This window comes from Pectinophora gossypiella, chromosome 14 (assembly GCF_024362695.1).
Source record: "Pectinophora gossypiella chromosome 14, ilPecGoss1.1, whole genome shotgun sequence".
Taxonomy (NCBI): domain Eukaryota; kingdom Metazoa; phylum Arthropoda; class Insecta; order Lepidoptera; family Gelechiidae; genus Pectinophora; species Pectinophora gossypiella.
Genome location: NC_065417.1, coordinates 4,010,951 through 4,037,781, shown reverse-complemented (window position 1 = coordinate 4,037,781; position 26,831 = coordinate 4,010,951). Strand labels below are relative to the sequence as shown.

Here is a 26,831-nt window from a genome sequence, read left to right as displayed (position 1 = left end):
AAGTAACTGAATGTCATCAATAACCATATTCCACACTGTTTGAAAACTATACGTAGTAACTTCTTCACTTGACGGTAATGTTTATTACGGGTTTATGGTCATAGAACTAGTAAGCAATGGCAGAATATTTACTTACCTTCGTTAATCATTAAAACAACATGGTATAGATTTTATCATACAACATTGTCTTTGATTTTATAATATTACATGAGAATGTAATCGGATTATTTACGATACTGTAAGTGAGCTTGATATGTTAAAGAAATCGATTATATTATATTAAAGTATCGATATAAGATGCAAATATACACAAATCGATTACTCTAACGTAAGATAAGCTCACGCCTATATTCCCAATTGGGTTAGTCAGAATTGGGAATTGGTACTTGAACTTATAATCTTTAAACGACCATTCCGCATATACAAGGTAACAGAAAACATTACTATAGATATATATATTATTACGGCGAGCAAAATTCACAGTCATTATGTTTGGAGAGAACTAAAAATACTAACAAGGAGAAAATTAAACCGAAAAAGTCTGACTCGGACGGGACTTGAACCCTTGTCATTATGCTGATATAGAATAAAAAAATTGCATGGTCAGGAGGAGGACCCCGTGGTGTAACGGTTAACACGCTCGTAATGGTTTAACAAGAGCTGTGGGTTCAAGAATCTCCAGTATCAAGAAGAAGAACGAAGAAGTCTGAAGAATTGATGATTTAATTTTCTCTTAGTGAGTTTCCCTAAGCACGAATGAGTGCTATAAAAACAAAATCCTTTAAAAATACTAAAATAAATAATTCGAGCAACACTCCTCTTCTAGTTGTCAATACGACGCGAACTTAGCTATTTACACTACTTAGCGTCTACTGGCGCGGTCGGCGACGGAGCAAGCTTCGTTCATATAAATTAGTTTCATTATAAATATAAATATGTTGGCGATAGAGACTGCGATATTGTTTTTTTAATAGTTATATGTAACTGGTAAATAAGTATATTATACCACTGACGGGATAAAAAAGCCACATCGAAGCAATCCATCCAAAAAGCAGTTTGACATTTGCGCATATAAAAGTAAGTGCGCAATGCAAACAAATGTCAAAAAGCAATGTTGCTTTTTTAGATGAAATACTTCGATGTGGCCTTTTTAATCGATGATGGGGTCATAACATAACATCACGACTTTATCCCAATTAGGGTGGTCAGGAGCACATCCATCGCAAGATGAACTAAAAATAGAATAGAATGGGGTTATCCGGTCATAGGATGGGTGACCACAAAAAAAAGTTTTCATCTCGAGCTCCTCCGTGCTTCGGAAGGCATGTTAAGCCGTTGGTCCCGGCTGCATTAGCAGTCGTTAATAACCACCAATCCGCACTGGGCCCGCGTGGTGGTTTAAGGCCCGATCTCCCTATCCATCCATAGGGGAGGCCCGTGCCCCAGCAGTGGGGACGTTAATGGGCTGGTGATGATGATGATGGGGTTAGCCGGTCATCATTCTATGGTTGTGTCCTGTAAAATGAGAGGCTTGCCTGTGACCATACGGTGCCTGACATCATCGTAACCATATTGGGACTACTTTGCACTAATTTTCTTTTTAATGGAGTTACGACTATGAGATACGAGACTGAGATTTTTTGGAACCATTTTATCCTGGATAAGAGGTATAGTTTACTGGGTATAATGACTCCATATCGTCATCATCATCATCATCATCAGCCCACTGGAGTCCACTGCTGGACATAGGCTCTTCCCAAGGCGCACCACAAAGCCCTATCCTCAGCTGGTTTGGGCTGTGGGTCGACTTGCAGGTGGCTAGAAGCTTACAGCTGAGGATATGACTGTTAGTGACGTCGTAACGAAAACTTTGAGGGATGATTCAAACCATGATTCTGAGTTGATATCAAATTGAATTTTCCATCGCTAAAGAATAGAATTGAAAATAATTTAAGACTAAAAAGAACAGGAATTTAGCGACGGAAAAATCCACTTGATATCAACTCAGAATCATGGTCTGAATCATCCCCCTCAGTATTCGATACGATGTCACTAACAGCCTGTATTATATTTACGGTATTAAATACATGTCCAGGTTAAGTCTTAAGATATTATTCTATGAAGCTTGCTACGTCACCAAAAGCGCCTACTAGTAAATAACGTATGACTCGATAGCTCACTGTCCGCAGACGATCACAAGCGTTAAGCAGTCCCTCACTGCCTCCTCATACGTTTACGTTTGGGACACTTATATTATGTGAAGTCATTGAATTGCGCCAACGCCGTCTTGACTCTGAAACAAAAAAATAGCTAATAATACTTTTAGGAATACACTAAATTATTATTTCTCGCTCTAATAATATAAAAATATAATATGAGAGTGGGAATGGAATTCTCTGCCGTCTTCTGTATTTCCGAATGCATATAACCCGGCTGCTTTGAAAGCCAGAGTGAACAGGCACCTTCTGGGCGAGCGAGCTCCATCTTAGGCCTCGTCCAATGCCTTCGGGCAAGTCTGGGGCCAAGAGTAAACCCACCAAAGGTAAAAAAAATTGTACTGGTACCTATCCAAGAGACCAGTAAAGGAAACGAGCCTGACCTTACAAAAATGGGTTAATAAATTAATAAAGAATACGTGTTAACGCCTGACAAATTATAAAGAGCAAGCAGCGCGCGGCAAGAAATTGATGTTGCTTTCAATATTCGAGTAGGCGCAATTAAACTTCATACAATCGACGACATACCCGGGACAGCCAATAAAAATGCTCCAACGCAATGCTCCATGGACCAATCGTGGAGATCAACGTCAGACCAAGTTCGTTACACGATAATATATCGAATCGACTGTTGTACAAGCTTTATGTCTTCACAATTTTTTTTATTCGCGAAATTTGTAAAAATCATCTAGAACTGTAATTTTATTTTCATTATCATTATTATAATCACGTATTTTAAATTTGCGTGGTTTAATTTGATGACTCCTACGATTCCTGCTAAATTCACCGGAGGAAGCTGATCGCCGCAGCTGGATGCGAGTCTTCGAGTCTTCAACTACACATCGGTCGCTACATTGGTCCTTCGAGCCGGATTCCATATAAAGAAGATACGCAGAAGAATCCGTATCCATAGAAAACCGTCAGCAGAACGCAACCTCGGTGAGACAGACCAGCCAGTCTATCCCGTCTACAATCCAGTCATTTGTGCTAATACCGTGTCCGTGTGTAATTTCAGTGCTTCACTGCATCCTAACGAGAGACCTAAGCGCGTTTCGGGTCTAAGTTTGCCGTCGCTAGCAACGTTCGTGTGGGTGATAAACAGTGAGTACTCCACTTTCACACACTACCAAGATGAGCGTAAATGATGATAGACCACCTAAATCTCCTAATATTAATCCTGACGCTAAGTTGATTAGAGATTTAAATATTAAACGAGGGTTTATAAAGGCGAGGTTAACTAGATTGATAAAATATGTTGAGTCATTGTCATTAGAAAAGGAAGTTCTTTCCGAAAGCAAGTGTATAGAGTTAAAGTTACGCATGCAGGGAGCTTCTAGCCTGCTTGAGGAATTTTCTGGTGTTCAAAATCAGCTAGATGAGTTGTTATATGAAACTGACTTTGATAAGCAAGTTGAAGCGCGAGATGATTTTGAATCCAGTTATTATTCAATGCGGGCAGCAGCTACTTGCCATCTAGGCATTGATCAGGATACCACGGGAAGCTCTAAATCCACTAATCGTTCGCAACAATCCATAAAACTACCCACCATTTCTTTACCCTCATTCGACGGTTCATACGAGCACTGGCTGGAGTTCCGCGACACATTTATATCGCTAGTACATGATTCTAGAGATATTAGTAATATTCAGAAGTTTCACTATCTAAAATCATCGCTAAAAGGCAGTGCAGAACTTGTAATAAAATCGCTAGAATTTTCATCGAATAACTATCCTATTACATGGGAGCTATTATTGAATAGGTATAATAATAGCAGTTTGTTGGTGCATAATCACGTTAAAGCTCTTTTCTCCATACAGACAATAACTAAGGAATCATCAGTGTTGTTAAGAAAGCTTATTGATACCGTTTTAAAAAATATACGCTCTTTAACTGTCCTCGGGGAACCTACTGACTTCTGGGATACCCTCATTATTTACATGGTTGTTTCAAAGCTAGATTCCACTACAGAGCGCGAATGGGAACAATACAAGCGTACAATATTATTGAGAAACACTGATAATTCCAAGTTGACACTAAAAGTTAATGATTTGCTAGGTTTCTTGCGTAACAGGGCCGAGATGTTGGAAACGTTAACACGTAGTACGAATACGCACGATAAAAAGCCTAACGCTCATAACCTCAACGCAGCTAAAGTGCACTGTCACGTCGCAAACACCAATAACGATAGCACCAACACTAACAAACCTTTTCGCAAACGATCATGTTTAAAGTGTAACACGAACCATCCACTTTATTCATGCCAGTTGTTCATCGATATGCCCCTGCCAGATAAAGTGAAGTTTGTTGAAGACAACAAGCTGTGTTACAACTGTATGCGCGCAGGACATTCCGCTACGACCTGCAGGTTCGGACCATGCAGGAAATGTAACAAGAAGCACAACTCATTATTACATAGTGACGCGAGTGACGATGGCTGCACACTGGCTTTCCTCTCGCTAAACGAGGAACCGGGGATTGTTGCACGCCCCTCTACGTCATTAGGTGTATCAATGTGTGATTCTATACAAAAGCCGCGACGTGATATTGATACAGTACAGGTTAATAATGCACACATCGACATACAATGCGCACAGTCGTCCGTGCAACCAGTTTTATTATCGACCGCCTTGGTGGAGATATGTGATAGTTTAGGTAAATATCACAAAGCGCGCGTTCTCCTCGACAGCGGTAGTCAACGTTGTTTTATTACAAAATCATTATGCGACCGATTAAATACGCAAATAATACAGTCCACCCATAAAATACATGGTGTAGGTAATTCTGTAACGCAAAGTACACAGACATGTAATGTTTTAATCAAGTCTGTGACAAATACCTATGCCACACGCATACAATGTCTCGTGTTACCCCAAATAACGACGCTCTCAGCTATTACTACGCGCGATATTCATTTCTCCATCCCACATAATATACAGTTAGCCGATCCTTCTTTTCATGAATGTCACAAGGTGGACATTCTCATAGGCGCGGACATGTTTTGGGAACTGTTAAGTGAAGGGAGAATGAAACTTGCTGACGGGCCGTTTTTGCAAAACACCAAATTAGGATGGATAATTTCCGGTCCCATTCTAAATAATGCGCTAAACGGAAGCAGTAACCGCGTTAACTGCAATTTTACAAATTCTATTGACACGCAATTAAAACAGTTTTGGGAGTTGGAAGAAATGCCCGCCCTAAAACCGAATGATACTTTTACTACAGAGGAACGTGCATGTGAAAACCATTTCGTTCAAACTACTAAGCGAGAGTCGGACGGAAGGTTTTGTGTACAGATTCCATTTAAAGAATCACCCTCTTTGTTAGGTGAATCATACGAGCAAGCCAAACGACGTTTTATTTCGCTAGAAAAACGTTTGGAACGTTCGCCTTCCTACAAACAGATGTATAGCGACTTTATAAAGGAGTATGAAAGTTTAGGTCATATGACTCGCACGGACACATACAAACCGCTTAATTACTTTCTTCCCCACCATGGAGTATTCCGCGAGCATAGCACTACGACTAAGCTGCGAGTTGTGTTCGACGCGAGCGCCGCTACTACATCAAACAAATCGCGCAAATGTAAAACACTCGGTCTCGGGTGGCTGCATGTATCTGACGAACTTCACTTTAATACGCAATTTAAACATGACTGGACAAAACTTACAAAGCGCATTATTTTGTCTAGTGTATCACAAATATATGATCCCCTAGGATTACTAAGTCCTAGTATCATGACTGTGAAAGTTCTGTTGCAAAAGTTATGGCTGCTGAAACTAGGTTGGGACGACCCGGTACCAGAAGATGTTGTATGTATTTGGAATCGATTCGCAAGCAACTTATCTGTATTATCTAGTTTGCGAGTGCCGCGTTACGTAACCTGCGACGATCCGATACATACCGAGCTTCATATATTTACCGATGCGTCACAGACAGCTTACGGCGCGTGCGCATACATTCGCACTATAACAGCTGATGGCAATGTATGTGTGAGGTTATTATTCGCTAAAGGTAAAGTAACGCCATTAAAGCCTGTAACTATTCCGCGACTTGAGTTGTGCGGTGCATTGTTGGGTGCTAAGCTCTTTCATAAAATAAGGGAGTCGTTACGGTGTCGGTTTGATAGTATCATATTTTGGACAGATTCCACTATCGTTTTAGGATGGCTGCGCATGGCTCCTAACTTGTTAAAGACCTTTGTCCAGAATAGGGTTGTCGAGATACATGAGCTGACTAATGACATACCATGGCGTCATGTTAGTGGAGTAGAAAACCCAGCTGACCTAGTATCGCGAGGTTTAGACTTGAATGCGCTAAGTACGTCTCAGTTGTGGTGGGAAGGGCCATCTTTCCTTCATGACCCTGATTTTAAAGATAACCAAGTTCACGTACACAATACACAGGATGACCTTCCAGAGGTCAAAGGGACCCTTACCCATTGCTGTGTCGCTAGCACTACAGAGCTATCTTTATTCCCATTTGCGCGATTTTCGCAGTTCAATAGAATGAAACGCGCCTGCGCGTATGTGTTGCGGTTTGTTTATAATTCGCGCAATAAGACAAACAAACGTGTAGGCAGCCTGAGCGTAGATGAACTAAAGGATTCAACAAATATGTTGGCTAGATTATGTCAGATGGAGTCATATCCTGACGAATATAACAGTGTGTTAACACAAAAAACGCTTCATAAAAAACACAATTTATTGAAACTTAATCCGTTTTTAGATGAGAGGAAAATTATACGAGTTGGCGGCCGGTTAGGAAATTCGCAGGAGTTTAAATATAATAAAAAACATCCAGTCCTACTTTCGGTTAAGCATCATTTCACTGTTCTGTTATTTCGACATATGCATAAACAGTTATTGCACGCGGCACCACAAATGCTTTTATTTACCATTCGAGACAATTGGTGGCCGGTAGGCGGCCGTGATCTCGCTCGTAAGATTGTTCACGAGTGCGTCACATGCACACGTCTACGCGCTAAGACGCTTTCGCCCATCATGGGTAATCTGCCAGAAGAACGTTTGACTCCCGGGTTTCCCTTCTTACGCTGTGGAGTAGATTATTTTGGCCCTGTGCTGACATTGAACCGAAAAGGCAGGGGTGCTCGTACGGTAAAGGCATATGTTGCGGTATTTATATGTTTCACTACGCGCGCAGTGCATTTAGAGCTTGTGTGTGACCTCTCGACCGATGCTTACCTACTGACGCTAAAAAGATTTATTTCTCGTCGTGGAAAACCGGTCGAAATTTTCTCCGACAATGGAAGGAACTTCGTTGGTCTAATGAACGAGTTCTCAAAATTTATTAGTAATTGTTCAAAAGAAATTAGTGATTACGCTATTGAGCGAAATATCAAATTTACATTTATACCACCTTATGCGCCTCATTTTGGTGGTCTGTGGGAGGCAGGAGTAAAATCTTGTAAATACCACCTACGACGGGTGGTAGGTAATGCGTATTTGACCTATGAGGAATTTAGTACGGTATTGGCACAGGTGGAAGCCATCCTCAACTCCAGACCCCTTTCTCCTATGTCTCATGATCCTAACGACCTTCAACCTCTTAGTCCTGCCCATTTTCTGGTTGGTCGTCCGCTGACTTCTTCATTAAGCGCTAACTTGGAGGAGACACCAGTACATCGCCTGACACGTTACCAGAGGATCGAGCAAATCAAGCAGAATTTCTGGAGGCGCTGGTCTAAGGAGTACGTCTCTGAGCTACAAACACGCATGAAATGGAGGACCCAGACGCAGGATCTGAAGGAAGGCACGCTAGTGATCATCAAAGATGACAATTCTCCGCCGTTGAAATGGCAACTCGGACGAGTCACGTCCAACATCCCTGGGCGAGATGGAATCGCTAGAGTGGCGTGTATACAAACGTCAACCGGAGTCATCAAGCGCGCTTATGCAAAAATCTGTCCGCTTCCACTCACTACAGCAGACACGTCCTAGAAGCTAAGGAGTATTTAAAACTGAAGCTTTCAAGGCCGGGGGCATGTTAACGCCTGACAAATTATAAAGAGCAAGCAGCGCGCGGCAAGAAATTGATGTTGCTTTCAATATTCGAGTAGGCGCAATTAAACTTCATACAATCGACGACATACCCGGGACAGCCAATAAAAATGCTCCAACGCAATGCTCCATGGACCAATCGTGGAGATCAACGTCAGACCAAGTTCGTTACACGATAATATATCGAATCGACTGTTGTACAAGCTTTATGTCTTCACAATTTTTTTTATTCGCGAAATTTGTAAAAATCATCTAGAACTGTAATTCTATTTTCATTATCATTATTATAATCACGTATTTTAAATTTGCGTGGTTTAATTTGATGACTCCTACGATTCCTGCTAAATTCACCGGAGGAAGCTGATCGCCGCAGCTGGATGCGAGTCTTCGAGTCTTCAACTACACATCGGTCGCTACAATACGTATGGCATAGAACGGTAACACTTCGCCCCGCACCAATTCGTATCGGGCGCCGACCTACATTTACATCACCTTTTCTACTTTAGTCTTATCATCACTAATTTAAGAGCCACTCTCTTGTCGGTGTAGCATTCTCCATTCTTAATTGAATGGATTTTGCGCGAATTGGCCTTTGATAGACTTTAGTCATAAATGGCCGTGTGTGTACCTGTACGTGTATGTACGTATACGTGTGTGTACGTGATGTACGTGTATGTACGTGTGCGTACGTGTACGTACGTTTACGTGTGTATGTGTACGTGTATTGTACATGTATGTAGGTGTACGTGTGAGTACGTGTATGTGCGTGTACGCACGCACCGGTCGTGCAAGTGGTGCGCGTTGTCCTTGTTCCGCAGCAGCTTGAGCGCCCGCAGCACGCCCAGCTCGGCCAGCCGCTGCTGGCGCGCGGCGGCGCCCGCCTCCCCGCGCCGCGCCAGGTTGCCCGCCACGAACAGCGCCGCCTCCTGCAGCTTGCTCTCCGGGTGCGCCTGCCGGACATAAGGGACATATAGGGTGTTAGTGACATCGTAACGAATTTTAAGGGCGGTGATTCAGACCATGATTCTGAATTAATATCAAGCGCAATTTTCCGTCGCAAAATACATATTTCTTTTTTTAGTTTTTTTAAATTATTTCCAATTGCATATCTTTGCGATCGAAAATTCCACTTGATATTTACTCAAAATATTGAGCTGAATCAGCCCCCTCAGTATTCGTCACTTACACCCCGTACCAGAACATACAGATAGCTATACAAGTAGGTATGGGTGTTAGTGACACCGTAACGAATACTGAGGGGGATGTTTCAGACCATGATTCTGAGTTGATATCAAGTGGAATTTTCTCTCGGAAAATTCATGAACATGTTTGTGTTTTTTTTTTAATTATTATCCGTTCCATACTTTTGCGACGGAAAATTCCACTGGATATCAACTCAGAATCATGGCCTGAATCATCCCTCAAAGTTTCCGTTACGATGTCACTAACACCCTGTATGCTACAGCACAAGGAACATACCCTCCCCTTCAAAAAGGAAAAACGGAACCCTTATAACTTACCTTACGCGTTCTCGAGAAAAAGAGACGGACGGACAACAAAGTGATCCTGTACGGGTTCCGTTTTTACGTTTGAAGTTCGGAGCCCTAAATATACTGAAATCGACACAAGGAATAAAACCTTTAGCGGATAATCGTTCCTCTTTTCTGCGGCTAAGGAATTAACGAGGTAAATTGTAAGAAGTCACGTAAAAAAAATATTACTATGAAAAAGAAAGTGTCCAAACTCACCAGATAATCCACGAGCTTCCTCAGCACATCTTCGTTGGCCATGATCATGTCCTTAGCCCGCTCGCCGTCTCCAATATTGCCCAGGATACACAGAGCTTGTTCCTTCACCTCCGCCGGGTACGAGCCTTCTAGGACTACTATTACTGCCTAGAAACATTCTTAATTTTAATTACAATTAACGGCGTGTAAGTTGAACAAAAGTCGCAACCATCCACAGGTAGCGTGGTTGTCATGGTTACGCCAATGTATCGATACTGGACTTACACCAATGAGTTATTAATTTGTCTAACGTGCTATCTTCACTAACACAGTTGGCTCGACTATTGTAGACAGCGATACGGCTCACTAGCAAGATTGGTTATATAGCCGCATGCTTATGTTCTGTTACGTTGTGTATGAGGTAGCGTCATCTCCTTGGCGTCCACAAGAAGAAGGGGGTCGGCTCACCTAACCTGAAGTATTTGACCGGTCCAGTTTCATTACAGAAGCGAATGCCGTCTCACTTTCCAACCCGAAGGCGTTATCATGGCTTTATACGTGGAACTTTAAGACTAAATATATAAAAACAAGTTATCATCTTCATAGCATTATCCCGTTTTCACAGGGTCCACTTACCTAACCTGAAGATTTGACAGGTCCGGTTGTTTACAGATGCGACTGCCTGTTTGATCTGCTAAACCGAAGGGTAATCCAGCTTACCTTAATCTCAATATTGGTTAAGTCACATATCTCCGAAACGTATTTCTCGGGAATGTGGGTGTCCTCACGGTATTTTCCTTCACCGCTGAGCACCTGATAATCATTTGTGATCCAATCAAAAACAAGTCTCAATTTAAAGTAAAAGTCATACCTGCATAACTTGTGACGAGTACTCGCTCATGATGGCGTCAATGTGTTGTCTGGTGGAGAGCAGGTTGCGCAGTAAGCCCAGCGTCTTCATGATCACGCGCGTGTCCGAGTCGCCGAGCAGTCGGAACATCTGCTCCGTGCCCAGGCAGTTTAGTATACGCTGTTTTACTTTTTGCTCCGCCTGAAAGTAGAAGATTTTTTGATATATATCGGGGATTTCGATAAAGCCTCTCTCGAGGGGCGGGGGGGGGGGGTCGAACATTGAGATAAAAGTGCTGAAAAATAATTGAGAATTTACATTTACTTTTTCATTCGCGCCCACCAACCCCTTTTCGCCGCCCTCCATGTCCAGGCCGCACATGGAGACAACACCGCCGCGGTCATACGCGGCGGTGCTCAATACCAACCCCGACTCGCCGCCGCACGCGCCTCCGCGTCCGTCCCTCCGGACGACGCCCACGCCGTCGCCGAAGCCCGTCCGCCTTCAGCCGCCGCTCGCCCCAGCGAGTAAGAAGATTCCGCCCATCGTGGTGGACCAGCTGCCCGACTGGCCGCACCACTTCCGCAAGCTGCGGGAGGTGCTCGGCCACGTCCCCAACGCGCGCCCGTACGGGAAGGGTGTGCGTTTTATGGCGAAGACCAATGAAGAGTTCCGGCTTTACCAGCGCTACCTTGCCGGCCTGGAAAAAGCGACGGGACTCTCCTGGTTCGCCTACGCCCCCCCGGCGGAACGCGCCCTGAAGCTGGCCATCAAAGGCCTGCCCGTGGAGACCAATATCGCCGAACTGGAGGAGGAGCTGCGCAGACGCGGTTTCGACCCCCAGTACATCCGTCCCATCCAGGGCAGGGTGGGCGGTATCTTCTTCGTGGAGATCCGGCGGACACTGGGCTTCCAGTCTATATACAACACCACCGAGCTACTCTGTATGCCCGGTATCAAAATTGAAGCCTGGAGGGGACGAAAAGGAGCTCCTCAATGTCATCGCTGCCAGCAGTTTCGGCACAGTAGCCACAACTGCCACCGCCCGGCGGCCTGCGTTCGCTGTGGCGAAAGCCACGCAGCGAAGGACTGCCAGCGACCCCGGGAGGTACCGGCCACGTGCTGCAACTGCGGAGGTGCACACCCTGCCAACAGCCCTTCTTGCCCTGTGAAGTCGCGCGAGTTGCGCAACACAAGGGCAGGCACCGCGCCCTTGACCAGTGCAAGAAGAGCTGCACCTGCGACCTCCATTGTGGACCCGAGCAGCGAACCGACAGCGAGGAGCTCGCTCATGGCCGCGGCGAACGGCCCAAACGGGCCCAAACCGCAAAGGCAGAGGCGCGCCCGTAAAAGGGCCACCCCTGCCCCCACTGCCACCGCCACCGCCGAGCCCATCGCCGTGGAACCCGTCCCACCGCAGCCCTCTACGTCAGAAACAGCAGCCGCCGCCCCTCCCAAGGGGAAGAAGGCGAGGCCCCGAGCGGAGGCACCCCCAGCTCCCTCCAGCGAGAAGCTGGAAGTGCTGGAGCAGACCATACAGCTGCTCCACAACATCCTAGCCGCCATCCGCTCTAGGACTGACCCAGTGCCCATCATCGTGGGAGGCCTGGCTTCACTGCTGGGTCAACTCACCGGTGGGCACTGACCACAACTACCGGACTGGACAGGGGCTGCCCACATCCACTACTCCCCGTCGAGTAGTTAGGATCGTGGCCACCCCCCGGGGGATGAGTTGACGCAGTCCTCTCCCCCCCTCCAGCCGACTCGACACCAGCTGCCCCGGCAACGGAGCAGCTCACCGGACCTGACACCACCGCTAGCTGACGGGCGCTCACTGGGCCTCCCCCAACGGGGAATCACCCGGTGGGCTCGACCTCGCTAGCGGCTCCACGGACTGACACACCATCGGGCTCAGGGAGGGGCGATCTCGCCCGCCGTGACCCACCCCCGTGCCACGCCCGCTTTCGCGGGCGGCGAGTGCGACCACGCCAAGGGGGCATAGCCCCGAGGGCGTCTCCCCGTCGCGGGCTTCGCCCGCGACGAGAAGAAGCAACCGTGAGAATTTACAATATATGACATGACTCTATGCGCAAGAGGTAGTAGGGTACTAGGTCACGCCTATTTTCGACCGGGGTTAGCAGAGACTATGGAATTAAATTTACTTCGATCCAGACACACTTCTCTTGCTTGTTTCTTGTTTCTTGTTTCTTACTAGATACATAAGAAGTAATATTAATAAATAAACATTTATAAAACCATCCGTGAAGATCAATTACCTGAAAAGCCATGTTCATCAGCGCCCATATTCCGTTCAGTCTTAATGCCGCCTCCGGCCTCTTCGTCAAATTACATAACATTTCTACAGCACCTGAAACACACATAAAAATGTTCAGAATCAAGAATAATAATATAAGCTTTGTACACACAATGCAGCACATAAATCGATGATCGCGAAAATTTTCTTTGTCCTGTCATATGGTTAAACTCTATCACACCCCGAGTCTACACAAAAATCTCACTGTTACCGTGCGCCGCCTCACGCGTAATCGCGGCGGAAACGCAGTCCGCAAGCTCTCCCTTACTCTTTACCGGCTTGCGGCCATTTAAGACTAAAACCAGAGGGGGACAGGTCGGCGCCCGATACGAATTGGCATAGGGCTTAGAGTTGCCGTTCTACACGCAGTGTTATTCTTTAGTCTATGACGGCATGGCAATCTGCGATTTAAGAATAAGAATAAAATAATTTTATTGCCAGTAACAATTTACATTTGCTATAAGTACTAGGTAATTATGAATATTACGAATACGGGCAAAAGGATGGCTCAGCTTGTGCTGTGATGGAGCCATGCTATGGCGCCATCCAGCGCTGGTTTTCAGTCATTTTATCTTCCTGGGATATTGTGCGGAAATAATTGTCAACGAGGGCATGAAAAGACGATTTTCATAAATAATAAGTTTTCGTTCGGTTTCGTTTAAGTTCGGATCCGAAACACCACGCTGCGTTCCAAAACAAAAATAGCAGACGTAGCGAGAAAGGCTGCCTGCTTGAAATGGGACTGGGCTGGACATGTTGCCCGAATGCCCGATGACCTCTGGGCCAAAAAAGCTACAGAGTGGGTTCCTGCAAGTGCTGTCAGACGTCGGGTAATGCCACAGAAAAGATGGCGCGACGAGTTAGACCGCTTCTCGAAACGGTGGTGCGAGCAAGCTGGGGACAGGGAGGAGTGGAAGAAGGGAAGAGAGGCCTTTGCCCTGCAGTGGGACGTTGAGGGCTATTAATAATAATAATAATAAGTTTTCTATGTGGTATGACGGGTTAAATCCGTATAACTGTAATTGTCTCAAATCAAATCAAAATCATTTAATCAACGCAATTATCACGGATAAACTTGTTGAAGGTAAATTTCAACATTTTTGAATCTACGTCATGTCGCAAGGTGTTATGGCTGAGAAGCAATGACAAGAAACTGCCTAGAAATCACTCTCTAAAAGTCTAATCACCTTAGTTCAACACCACGGCCGCCATACCGCGTGGTCAAATACAATAACAAATAGAATACCTTGGTCCAACATGGGTTCCTTGGCCGGCGAGAACTCGAGCAGCAGGTTGCATAGCGTTGAGGAGCCCACCGTCAGCAACTCGGTGCCGGGCGAGTCATTCAGAAGCTGCATGAGCGGCCGCCATACTGCGTGGTCCTATAGCGCAAATAACATTAGCTCACGACTATAACCCAATTGGGGTACATCCAGGTACAGTCGTGAGCAATATAACGTACCCACTTTAGGACTCTGTCGCACTAACATATTTGGTATTTAGCGAAATTTACAGTGCAATTTGTCAAAAAACATCATGTGACATGGTACCAAAGTGTATGCATATTGATACTCGTGATTGTACCATCCATCGCAAGATGAACTAAGTACCCACCCCACAACTTAAAAGGCGAGACGTATCGCCGTCTATAATGGTCGAGCCAAGTGTTTTAGTGAACACTGCACTTAAGATTAATGAATAACTCATTGGTGCAAGTCTGGTACCGGGGTTAGAACCGGCGCTCTCCGTTAGCGCACATATATTATATTTCAACAAATTCCGTGACCACAGACCATTGACCTTCATTCAGTACACTGGACACTTGAAATCAGGACATCACCTATGAAGGTTATCTTCCAAAACGTGTTAAAAAACAAGAAATAAGAAAAATAAACTCTTTTAATTCCTCGAGATATTTCCAATTTTGAGGAGACAGGTGGAATTTTGCTTTTATAGCACCCATACTTAGGGAAACTCGCAAAGAGAATTATCTGTTGAAAGGTGAAATCATCGCTAAAAGTGAAGTAAGCTACCAAAGGTAAATAAAAGGTAACTGAAAATTACATTATTTTGCGATCCAAGGGAACACCAAAAAATTCAACCTCTTTGATATCTATCTCCATGACGTCCAAAGCCGGCGTTCTGCTTCTACAGCCACATGCACGAAAGAGAAGCAACATCAAACACTCTCTTTCTCTCTCTACCATGCATCAAAAAGACAACAAACACTTAGTATAGCTACCCAAAGAACTAAATGTATTAAAATGGCATGGACAACAATATAGTACCTGGAATTTACCTGAAATGTCGTCCGGAGTTGCTGCACTGATCTCGACAGCGAATGCAGACATCTTACTGCGGCCAATCTTACCTGGAGATTAAAGGCAATTGTGAAAGTGTTGTTAAGTTTTGTGGGATGGGGCCTAGTGCATACAATGGGACCTTTTGGGTGAGCAGCATTTTAGACGCGTTTTCAATCAATCAATCATTTATTTCGTAAGAATTCAGTTCGTGCGTGCGTAAGCCGTTGGTCCCGGTTACTACTTACTGATCCAAACCCATAACCCAACCATAGATGTTCTAGCCATAGAGGCAGCCTATCAGCTCGCGACACCAAACACTTCAGGACCTCGATACTGACCCCGCCGGCGTGGTCGACGATTGCCCTCAATCAGCGCTTATCGCTATCGACCCACTAGGGTCGATTAATTCTTTCAAATATTTTTCCTCTCAGACGACGCCCTGAGCCGAGGTTCGCGCCCAACTGGGCACCCTCAGGCCTGTTGTCTTAAAAGTTATACCGGGTGAGAGCCTTCAGCGCTCCCCATTTGTCCGGTCAAGTAGTTAATGCCATCTGCGGCAAATCTACAATAACTGATGTAAGTATGTAGTCATTACACGAGCCATTTCAAAGGGCCTTTGGCGGCTCAATAATAACCCTGACACCAGGGTTGATGAGGTTGGTATTCCACCTCACAACCCACACGATAAGAAGAAGAAGACTTATACTACCTACATAATTTAATGATACGTATTTACAACACGGTTCGGACGCTATATTAGAAAAAAATGTTAGTTTTTGTGAGACTATTTCTTTATAGTATGTCAGTGCATACAAATGAAGCTATGAGCCATGATTTGCTAAGTTAGTGGTGTACATCTACATGAGTCAATAACATAAAGTAGTCTGAAAGGAATCGCTTAAAACAATATAATTGCAATTCTGTAGTGTAATTCTTTTTGGCGCTGAAATAATGTATTTTGTCTTCAGTCATTAGCATAGTATTAGAAGCAATTTGGACTTAGGCCAGGTCTAAATTAGTACGAAATTAGTCGATCATTGCAGTTTTTCTTCCGGTCGGCCGAAAGCGGTTAGTTACAATATTTGAGTAGCTATGTAATTTTGTGCCCACTCGCTATACATATAGAGGACTACTAAATGCGACGTACTCATTACCTATCACTAAATCATCAGAAAACTTGCTTGAACACTTGTCGCTTTACTTACTTGCTTACTTACCAATAAAAAATAAACAAGCGGTGAACTTATGTTTAAGTATTTGACAGCTAAGCAAAGTTCAATATTATATGGTAATAGGCTACTTGACAACCTAGTCAAATGAGACACTTTTTACGAAACGTCAAAACAAAAGCTTTCTTTGGAGTTTGCATGAAAATACTGTCCTGTGACGTCATCAATAAAAGCGGTCAAACGTCGTACTCGTACTTACGTTACGTTACTTAATTCATAAAGAAAATTCAAAAAACACTCAAAAAGCAAAATAAGATTTCATTTTGATCATCTTAAACTGGGTTCTTTGGCATTTTATAATTTATCTTTGACCCGGTCAAATACCTATTGGCTTCAATTTTGCTTGGCTGCTGCCAAATATTTATTTTTTATTGGTAAGGCGGATGGTATTGAAGTCCTACGGTTGATAAAATGAACCGTATTCACTGTACACCGAGATTCAAACCCGGGACCTCGGGATCGTGAGCCCAACGCTCAACCACTGGACCACGGAAATTGGACCACGGTGCGTTTATGACTTATACGTGTTCTACTATATGTGTACATCATCTTGTTATTGTTATAAGTAATTGTTAATCTGTTACTTATGATACTCAACGAATCTGCAATGCACGGTCTCTGTGTGGATAGAAAAAATGCACGGTAAAACTCGTTATTCGTTATTCACGGAGGTCGTTATTCACGGGTAATACTCACCGAAGGTTCAGGGTTATTCATTCCATTGACGACGTGCACCATCAAGCCGTGTGTCTCGATGATCCTTTTCCTAATGTCTTCGTCATTGGCCCCGAGGGAGGCGAAACATTTGAACGCGCCCTGCTTCGCGGCCGGCGACTGACAGTTGACTATGTCTGCTAGTGACGACATCAGGTGGTTCGATATCGCTGCTAGCCTCTGCAGAGACGTGTCCACCTGAACAATGTTAGAATTCATAATACAATATAAGCTCACGACCAGTGATGTGCCCCGGGAATGTTCCCAAATTGGGAAAATTCCTGTTATAAAAACTAATAACGATAATTTACACAAACAAATTGCACAATCAATTTACACGATACTGTGCTATTTACTGCACTAGTCAAAAAGTAACCCCTTTCGGTAGTAAGGGACGGGTAAAGAAAGATCTTTACCCGTCCCTTTCCTTTTCGTCGGATATGAAAATGACAGATATAACATAAAATTAAATTAGATGGTGTCAACAGGAATTAGCACCACTATCTGTCACATGATTAATCTTGCCTTTTAGCTTCGATTACTGGAAATGTCAATGACCTTATAATCATAATCACATTATGATATTTGACGTACATAGATTACTGTTGCAAATGCAATAAGATACCAGTTACAAAGTATATTGATACCAATGTTACACAGATAACATTTTGTATATAGCTAACAACTTATATTGGCTACCCATTACTATAGAATTGAGAATAATACTACATACAGAAGGGACATTCTGCCGCGAACAAATACGAGCTTGGAGCGAACTTGATTTACTTTTTTTCGTGTGGGTTATAATTATGTATTAAGAATCATTTATTCAACATAATTATCATGCATAAACTTGTTGAAGGTCAATGTAACATTTTTGAATTTAAGTCATTTCGCAAGGTGTTATGGCTGAGGAGAAGAAATTACAAGAAACTGCAACAAACTGCAGCAACACATCTTTTAAATCAATGAGGATATACATTAAAAGTTATTTAATTACTGAGATCTATGACCCATATAATGAACTATTGTGTTGAAAGAACGCGATCCGAAAGATAATAAATAGCTGAGCACGTTCTGTTTTCCATTCGCTCCCAGTTCAGTTCCTAAAAGGAACAATTTTCTACTATTCACAGGTCTTCTTCTATCATGTTGGTTGTGAAGTGGATTACCCACCTCATCAACCCTCGTGTCAGGCTTACTAATGAGCCGCCATAGTCCCTTGTGACAACTACATACTTATTTAGGTAAAATATAGCTGGGACCGACTGCTTAGGCGTCCGAAGCACCGGTCATCTTACTTTCGGACAATCGGGTTATAACCTGTAACGTCCTAACTAAACTAGGGTCGAAATGTCTTTTGTAATTATGTCCGCTCGACCACTGGAGCACGAGAACCATGTTATTTATTATAAAAGTATTGGGCATAGCTGGCGAATAGTGGGTGTACCATACACCTCTGCTAACCTCCTCGGGATACGGGCGTGAAGCTATGTCAATATTATTCGTCACATACCTCTGCTAAATAGGCTAATGTTTCAGCTGCCGTCGCTCGGATGTCCTCCGGAATTTCTTTAGTGCACAACCTCGCTAGGCAGGGCAACGCCCCAAATACCACTCTGAAACGGAATAATGAACTATTCACCAACTATTGGGTAGTTTCCTAGGTCAAAGATACATTATGAATATCTGATTAATAAATAAAGACAGATCTAAAGGTGACAAAAAACGTTTTCGTTTTTCTATTTAACTTATTTATGAATTTTATAAAAAAATATATTAAGTGCGACATTTTGTCACGTTTTTCTATGACGTCACAGGTTGTATTTTCATACAAATTCCATACTTTCCGTACTTTAGCGTTTTGACGTTCACTTTTTGTAACTGATTTGACTAATTGGAAACTACCCTATTCTATCCTCCTGATGATCAACTACAATGCCAGTCGTGCGGCCGCTACTGTCGCTGTCGCATCGGACTTTACAGCCATTTTAAAAGCTGCCACAGAAACGCTGTTTGAATCATCTGATAAAGATGTAAAGGCCTGAGATGATGATGATGATGATAACACGAAAATTTCCATTTGATATTAACTCAGAATCAGAATCATCTCAGTATTCGTTACAATGTCACTAACACCCTGTAGTGTATGTAGATTTTGGTGGAATAATTTCCTTCTAATCTCTTTGTTCCAGTCACACTACACCAAGAAATGCATAAGGTCCTCGACAGTCCCACGACGTGTAAATATGGGTAAGTCCCCTCATTCAAAAGTAAAAGTTATTAAGTGGCATGTGACCAGAACGCCACTGGATGCGGGCAGCGCAGGACCGATCGTCGTCGAGATCCTTGGGGGAGGCCCATGCCCAGCAGTGGGCGTCGTACGGCTGATAATTATGATGATGATAACCAGAACGAACTCTAAAAGCCGAAATTAGAGTGGCAGACCAGTCGAGTGAAACCGAGTTTTCATATTTGGTAGGTTTTGTATAGATCTATACCATTTTCCTCTATCTGCTGAGCGCTCATGGTCCATTATGTAAAACTTCCTTTAGAAGGGGTTAAGCATACCTGTTGTCGTCTGCAGGCAATGCTCCCGCTCTATGTATGAATGTGAGACATCGCGCCGCGCCCATCGCTATCGGGAGCGGCTTGTCTCTCGATACTAAGAATGTCAGCAGTTCTGGTATTGATTTGTCGCCGTATCTGAAAATATATGTGTAATTGCGCATTGAAAAATCCCAGCAAAAGAAAAATACTACATCGTCGATAGTTTTTCACAGTCCTTTAATTTTATTGCTACAATTTATGAATATGCATCAATTAATGAGGGTAGTCGCAAATTTCAACCACCGCGCCTTGGGTACAGAGACTTGTGACAATAGTGAGGTTAGATAGAGGCGTGATGGATGTCATTATTTTCGTATTATTTTGTTGGCAGTATAAAACTTCAGTGAGTAAAGTCCCCAAAGTCAAGGACGTAAATGTCAACTTAAAATACCAAAATCGTTAGCTGATAATGAGCTCAGTGGAGGAAGTTTCGAGTTAAAATCTTAGAATACGGGTGTTAGACTCACCTGGTATTTAAAGCGAGTTGGGCGACGTTAGCGTTCTCGAAGCACATGGCGGCGAGCAGGTCTAGTGCCGGCAGCGCCCTGGCAGCGGGCGGGCCGGCGGGGCGGCTGCTGGTGATCATGACGGCCACGGCGGCGCACGCGCCCGCCGCCGACAGCACCTCTTGTTCCGCCGGCCCGCCACACCAGATGGACAGGATGCGAACCACGCATGATCGCGCTGTCGGAGAACCTTCTCGGGCTATCTCTGTATAAAAAAAAATACAAATATAGTTGTGAAGTTTGAAAAATATGACTGCAGAATCTGAGAACGTCAAGGGGGGCTAAAAATGCCACATTGACACAATTTACATAAAAAACTGTTTTTATTATTGCTATTCGACCTTTGTTGACACTTTTATATGCGCAAATAGCAAATTGCACTAAATACTACATTTTTGATGAATTGCTACAATGTGGCCTTTTTAGCCCCCGTGACTGAAAAAATTTAAGGTCAGGAATATGTATGAAGAAAGAATCTTTTAAGAGGCACTAGGTGACATTTGTTAAATGACATGTGTCCCTGAAGATATCGGATGACATGTCGACGTTGGTAGATTACGCCCGACATCTAATCTGGCGACTTTGTCATATAGAGTAGTCGTCTGGCAAAGTCTGGTGACGTCATCCGATATCGCCTTGCATGTAGACAATATCCAAGTGGAAATTAAGTACAAATAAAGAGAAAAGAGAAGTAGTATAATTTTTATAATGTATATAAATAAATAAAATAATAAAATAAAAAGTTTTATTTCTGTAAAACTCTAAATAAATGAGTTCTAAATACATGAACTTTCTTTTGGGTATATGTTGTTTCTTCTTCTTACTATGAGCCAAATTTATCTAAAATTATGTTCGATTTTGACTTTGTATGATATTATTAGGTAGAAATACTATAGCCTTTATTACATTTCTTTATTTTTATGATGTTGTTTATATGTTTTTCAGCATTAACACTTTACTATAACTGTAAAATGATGCATAACAATAAAAAATATACAGTGCAAACTTACGGGTCAGTCTTGTCAACAGTCTCATGTCAGCAGGCAGAGCACTGACGGGTGCTGGTGGGTGTAGAAACACACTCCTCAGTGCACAAAGAGCTGCCTCAGCCAACTTTGTTCCAATAGGAACCGTCTTCAGGAGTTCCACTAGGGCTGATGCTGTGCCTTGTTCTATTAGTGATGCTACATTCTCTGTTGTACCTTTTGCTAGGGAACCTATTTAAAAAAATATATATATTTATATGTTCTGGATCTAGATTATACATGTATGGGATACTTTTTTGTTATAATGATTCCTTAAACATTTGTGCCAAATATTATGATAAATGTAAAAAAACTAAAGTTTACAAATATACCTTCTTTGTAGGAAAAAATCAGAAAAGCCTTATAAGTGCCTATAAAGTAAATGTTGTTTTTAGGAGCGATAATAATTAAGATAATATGAATTGTTTGAAAACAATCTTTAAAGAAATAAAAGTTTATAATAGAATAAATGCAATTTATAAGTCCTACACATACTGTTGTACCCAAATACATTTTTTTACACATCACTAAGTATTTCATATAATGAAGTCTCCTAGCAAGACAATTCTGTCATGAGATGGAATATGACGTAGGGTATCGCGCAGATCCTGGTAGAATTTAATTTTGACTTCATCAGACGACGGCAATGTAGGTGCGTAGATGCTTATGAGGTGTAGATGTTTCTTAGTTGGAAGAGGAAGGCGCAGAGTAATGATGCGATCACTAATCCCCTTGGGAAGATCTTGCATTGAACGCGCTAAGCTATTACGAACGGCAAAACCTACACCGCTTGATGCTCTTTCCGTGTCTGGTTTCCCGCTCCAGAAGTAGGTGTAGCCACCAAGTTGTTCACACAATTCTCCATAGCCGGAAAGATGGGTTTCACTAATAGCAGCGATATCTATGTTATACCGCGCCAGCTCTCTGGCTATAAGGGCAGTTTTCCTTTCAGGACACAGGTTGTTGTCACTGTCAAGTAAAGTTCGGACGTTCCACGCTCCTATTATGAGATCTGTTTCCTTAATATTAGTATATTTATTTCTTAAATTCTTTCGACCGCATTAAATTGATGACCAGGCGACCGCGGTGAGCCACCTGGGGGTATTAACGGAACGGACTATGTATAGGCCACCTTTTCTAGGCCCCTCCCCTGATTGGGGAAAGCAGAGCGATCCTAAATAGGGCTGCTTTGCCGCCGGACGTGCTGCCGAACCCGTCTCCCCGTCCCACTCGGATTCAGGAGCGACCACTCTCGTCCGGCCGCCTACGTGCAGAAAGTCAGCTAAGGCCCGGGCACATCAGACCCAGCACCCCACCACCAACCGTCCATCGCCGCAGGGCTTTATTGTTCAGAGTACCAAAAGAGAACAGCCAAGGTCAACTGCGCGTGAGTGTATTTTAGGTGCATAAGTGATTGCGCAGCCACATATCCACCCTCTCGTCTTCAGGATCCGGGCATCAGTGGACCGGAGAACCGGTACGACTGATAGGACCCAGAAGATGCAGCAACTGGCCGCACGTTATTAAAAGACTCCAACGTGCGCCCTTTAAGGCGTGTTGCATCGCCCTGCTATGTCGCTATGGTAGCCGGAAGCGTTTGTCTATCGACGATGCTCGCCTGCCATACCGACACAGACTTTGGTACGATTTAGGGAGACGACCGTCTAGCTATACACTATAGCCCCCTTCATTAGGTTTAGCCCACGGAACACCGTGGTTTCCAGGGTGTGGCCGCTGTAGGTACCATACAGCTACGAGGAGCCACTAATGAAGAGATTTAGGAGCCTCGCACTACTACAGAGCAGTAGCCATGCGAGCCCCCGTTACACCCCAACGCTCGCGGGGGCGCGGGGGCGCTAGGAGACTTCAATGCTCGCGTGGGTTCGGAGTACAGTTCTTGGGCGGGGATCCTCGGCCGTCATGGAGTCGGTAACTGCAATGCCAACGGCCTTGATTTGCTGACTCTATGTGCCGAGTTTGAACTGTGCCTGACTAACACCTTTTTCCGTTTGCCCGAAAAGTATAAAACATCATGGATGCACCCTCGTTCCAAACACTGGCATCTTTTGGACTACGTAATCGTACGCAAAAAACATCTGAGCGACGTTCTTATAACAAGAGCAATGAGGGGTGCTCAAGGTTGGACTGACCACAGACTTATAAGATCTAAGTTACGCATCAGTCTCCAATTTCCCCGACGAGCAAACCACAAAAAGTCTACCAAACTTGCGTACTCGAACTTGATGCATTCCAAAGAACTGGGTAAAACTTTTGATGATGATTTTGGCGCTTTAATCTCGGATACTACGGATGCGTCTATAGATGACAGCTGGGCGATTTACTCCAAAGATCTTAGGGAGAGCGCAGAGCGAATTCTGGGAAAACCTCCCAAGAAGAGCCAAGACTGGTTTGATGCCTGTGACGCAGACGTCAAGGTTCTTTTTGAGAATCACCGGCATTCTCTGCGTAATCCGGGTAATGACGCCAAATCTGTTCATCAACTGTTTAAGACCAAAGTGCGCGCACTTAAAGACCGCTGGTGGGCGGACAAAGCAGCTGAAATTCAGCACTATGCTGACACTAACCAAACAGGTAAATTTTTCGAGAGCATTCAGGGCGTTTTTGGTCCAACTTGCAGGAAATCGGCACCAGTATTCTCTCGTAATTGTAATGAACGCCTTACCAACCAAAATGATATACTGCGTAGGTGGGCTGAACATTTTCATGAGGTCCTGAACCCTGCTATTCAAACAACTGACTTTGAGTACGTCAATAACCTCGAAAAATTACCTGTCGCCGAACATCTCGCTGATCCTCCTTCACCTGATGAGTTTAATCAAGCACTAATGAGGCTAAAAAATGCTAAAGCACCTGGCATTGATGGTCTACCTGCGGAAGTTTACAAGTACAGCGGCGTGAACATCCAGGGCAGACTCTTCGAACTTGTTTTAAGAGTCTGGGAGTCGGAAATTATTCCTCAGGAATGGAGAGATGCCTCTATTTGTAAACTCTATAAAGGAAAGGGCAATATATCAGATTGTGGGTCCTACAGAGGTATCTCTCTTCTCTCTTCTGCTGGTAAAATCTTAGCACACATTATCAACGCACGCTTATCGCATCTCGCTGAACAAGTTTTGCCAGAGACCCAGTGTGGGTTTAGGCCATCCAGGGGTACAGTGGACGCAATATTTGTCGTCAAGCAAATCCAAGAAAAAAGCCTTGAACAGCATCAACCGCTGTTCATGTGCTTCGTAGATCTGGAGAAAGCTTTCGACCGAGTTCCACGTCAAGCTCTCTGGACGGTACTGGCAAAGTCTGGTTGTCCCGCAAAATTCGTAAACCTCATAAGGCAATTCCATGACAACATGATGGCTAAGGTGCACCACAACAACGAATTTTCGGACTACTTCCCAGTCACGGCAGGCGTAAAGCAAGGTTGCGTAATGGCCCCGACCTTATTTGCGTTGTACTTCGCCGCGGTTATGAGCGACGCACTTGCTCGCTGCAATGGACAAATCCATCTAAATGTTCGCACGGACAAAGGTGTCTTTGACCTTTCTCGCTTCAAAGCCAGAAATAAAGTAACGCGCAGTTCTATAGTGGACATCCTCTATGCCGACGACGTATGCCTGATGACCAATACACTTGAAGCCCTGCAGCATTATTTAGACTCTCTCAGCGAATCGTGCTCCAAATTTGGCTTGGTTATTAGCGTATCTAAGACCCAAGTACTCAAGCAACCACCTAGAGGCTGTAACGCTGACCAGTTGAATGTCACTCTGGGTGACTCGATTTTAGAAGAAGTTTCTACTTTCAAATACCTCGGTAGCCAGATTCGGAGTGACAATCGCTTATCATCTGAAATTCCCACCCGAATAGCCAAAGCTGCTGCAACTTTCGGGAAGCTAACACAGAGAGTCTGGAAATCTCACGACCTTAAGCTGCACACCAAGCTTTCTGTGTATAAGGCCCTGGTGCTTCCTATACTGACGTATGCTTCGGAAACTTGGTGCCTGTACAAAACCGACATTAGAAAGTTGGACACCTTCCACATGCGGTGTCTCCGTAATATCCTACGGATCACATGGCAAGATCGCGTATCTAACACTGAAGTGTTGCGCCGTTCGGGCATGGTTGGCATGGAGGCACTGCTGATGAACAGTCAATTAAGATGGTGCGGTCACGTCCGCCGTATGAATGACTGTAGACTCCCAAAGTTCGTCTTCTACTCCGAACTAGCGAGTGGAAAGCGTAAACGTGGGGGACAATATCTGCGGTACAAGGACGTCTTGAAACGTAACCTGACCGCCTGCGATATTTCCACTGAACGCTGGGAGGACCTTGCTGTTTTAAGACCTGTTTGGCGTCACTGTGTCAAAACAGGGGTGGCCAACTTTGAACAAAATCGTCTGAAAGAGCTCGATGAAAAACGCCAAAAACGCAAGGATCGTCCCAAACCCACCTATAGCTACACCTTTAACTCGGATGGACAGCTATTCTGCCTCCAATGTGACCGGGTTTTCAGAACAAAGTTTGGCTTTGCCAGTCACATTCGAGCGCACGAGAGAAGAGACTGAGGTCGCCGTTGTCGGATACGACAAGGAGGACTATATAATGAAACTTTGAAACATGACCTACTTTTTCTTCCTGTGAATCACATCAGCACTCACATGACAAGGTTAAGGTCATAGGACCACAACATTAACTACTGATTTACATTAATTATTAAAGTTTATAAATACCAATAGTGATCGTTGCTTCCAGCCTGATATTGGGATCCAGTGTGTCGTCAGACATGAGCTGTAGAAGTCGCGGGACGATGCCCTGCTGTATCACTGAGCTCTTCTGCCGGTTACTTCCGATCACAGAATTCTTCAGCGTCACCAACGCCTCCACAACCTTCGCTCCATCCGAGGAGTACAGCTCGTCCACGTACGACCGCGAACTCTCTATATCCTGCACCGAAAGCCAAAAAATATCACCCATCAGCCTTATAGGTTAAGATCATACTTCTAATCATATACACCTCATAAGCCATGAAAAAAGCTTTCCTTATACTCACCATAAAAACTGTTATTTGTTGCATGATTTATTAATAAGATTTACGCAGTAATGTTGTTAAAAATATCGTTAGAATAGCCTTTCGAGGCCGATTTTGCTGTCAAAGCACCACCTGTCACTGTAATATAGTGATGTGAAAATCGATCGTTTAGCTTATCCGTAAAAAGTTTTGAAATATGAAAATGTCCGTAAATGTTACCACTCTAGCAAACCATAAAGTAATGTTATTTTTACCAAATAATCATACTATCTCTATCA

General features: G+C 43.9%; 3 protein-coding genes across 3 annotated transcripts in view; 1 reads left to right on the top strand and 2 right to left on the bottom strand.

Annotated features, from left to right (window-relative positions):
* The window catches only part of LOC126372549 (15-hydroxyprostaglandin dehydrogenase [NAD(+)]-like), a 349,480-nt gene that overhangs the window by 258,920 nt on the left and 63,729 nt on the right, over nt 1-26,831 (bottom strand). The gene's annotated exons all lie outside the window — the stretch shown is intronic.
* LOC126372459 (armadillo repeat-containing protein 8-like) lies at nt 240-26,682 on the bottom strand. Its single transcript, XM_050018229.1, has 14 exons — nt 26,575-26,682; nt 26,255-26,468; nt 21,498-21,704; nt 20,449-20,692; nt 19,943-20,077; nt 18,888-18,990; nt 17,354-17,569; nt 15,425-15,496; nt 14,372-14,507; nt 13,088-13,179; nt 10,833-11,012; nt 9,983-10,129; nt 9,015-9,184; nt 240-2,293 (listed from the first exon to the last, which is right to left on the bottom strand). Exons 1-14 carry the CDS (start codon nt 26,596-26,598, stop codon nt 2,254-2,256), a joined length of 1,980 nt encoding a protein of 659 aa, XP_049874186.1. The 5' UTR covers nt 26,599-26,682; the 3' UTR covers nt 240-2,253.
* On the top strand, nt 2,643-8,645 carry LOC126372431 (uncharacterized). The gene is made up of 2 exons (XM_050018177.1): nt 2,643-3,155; nt 3,232-8,645. Exon 2 carries the CDS (start codon nt 3,348-3,350, stop codon nt 8,172-8,174), a length of 4,827 nt encoding a protein of 1,608 aa, XP_049874134.1. The 5' UTR covers nt 2,643-3,155; nt 3,232-3,347; the 3' UTR covers nt 8,175-8,645.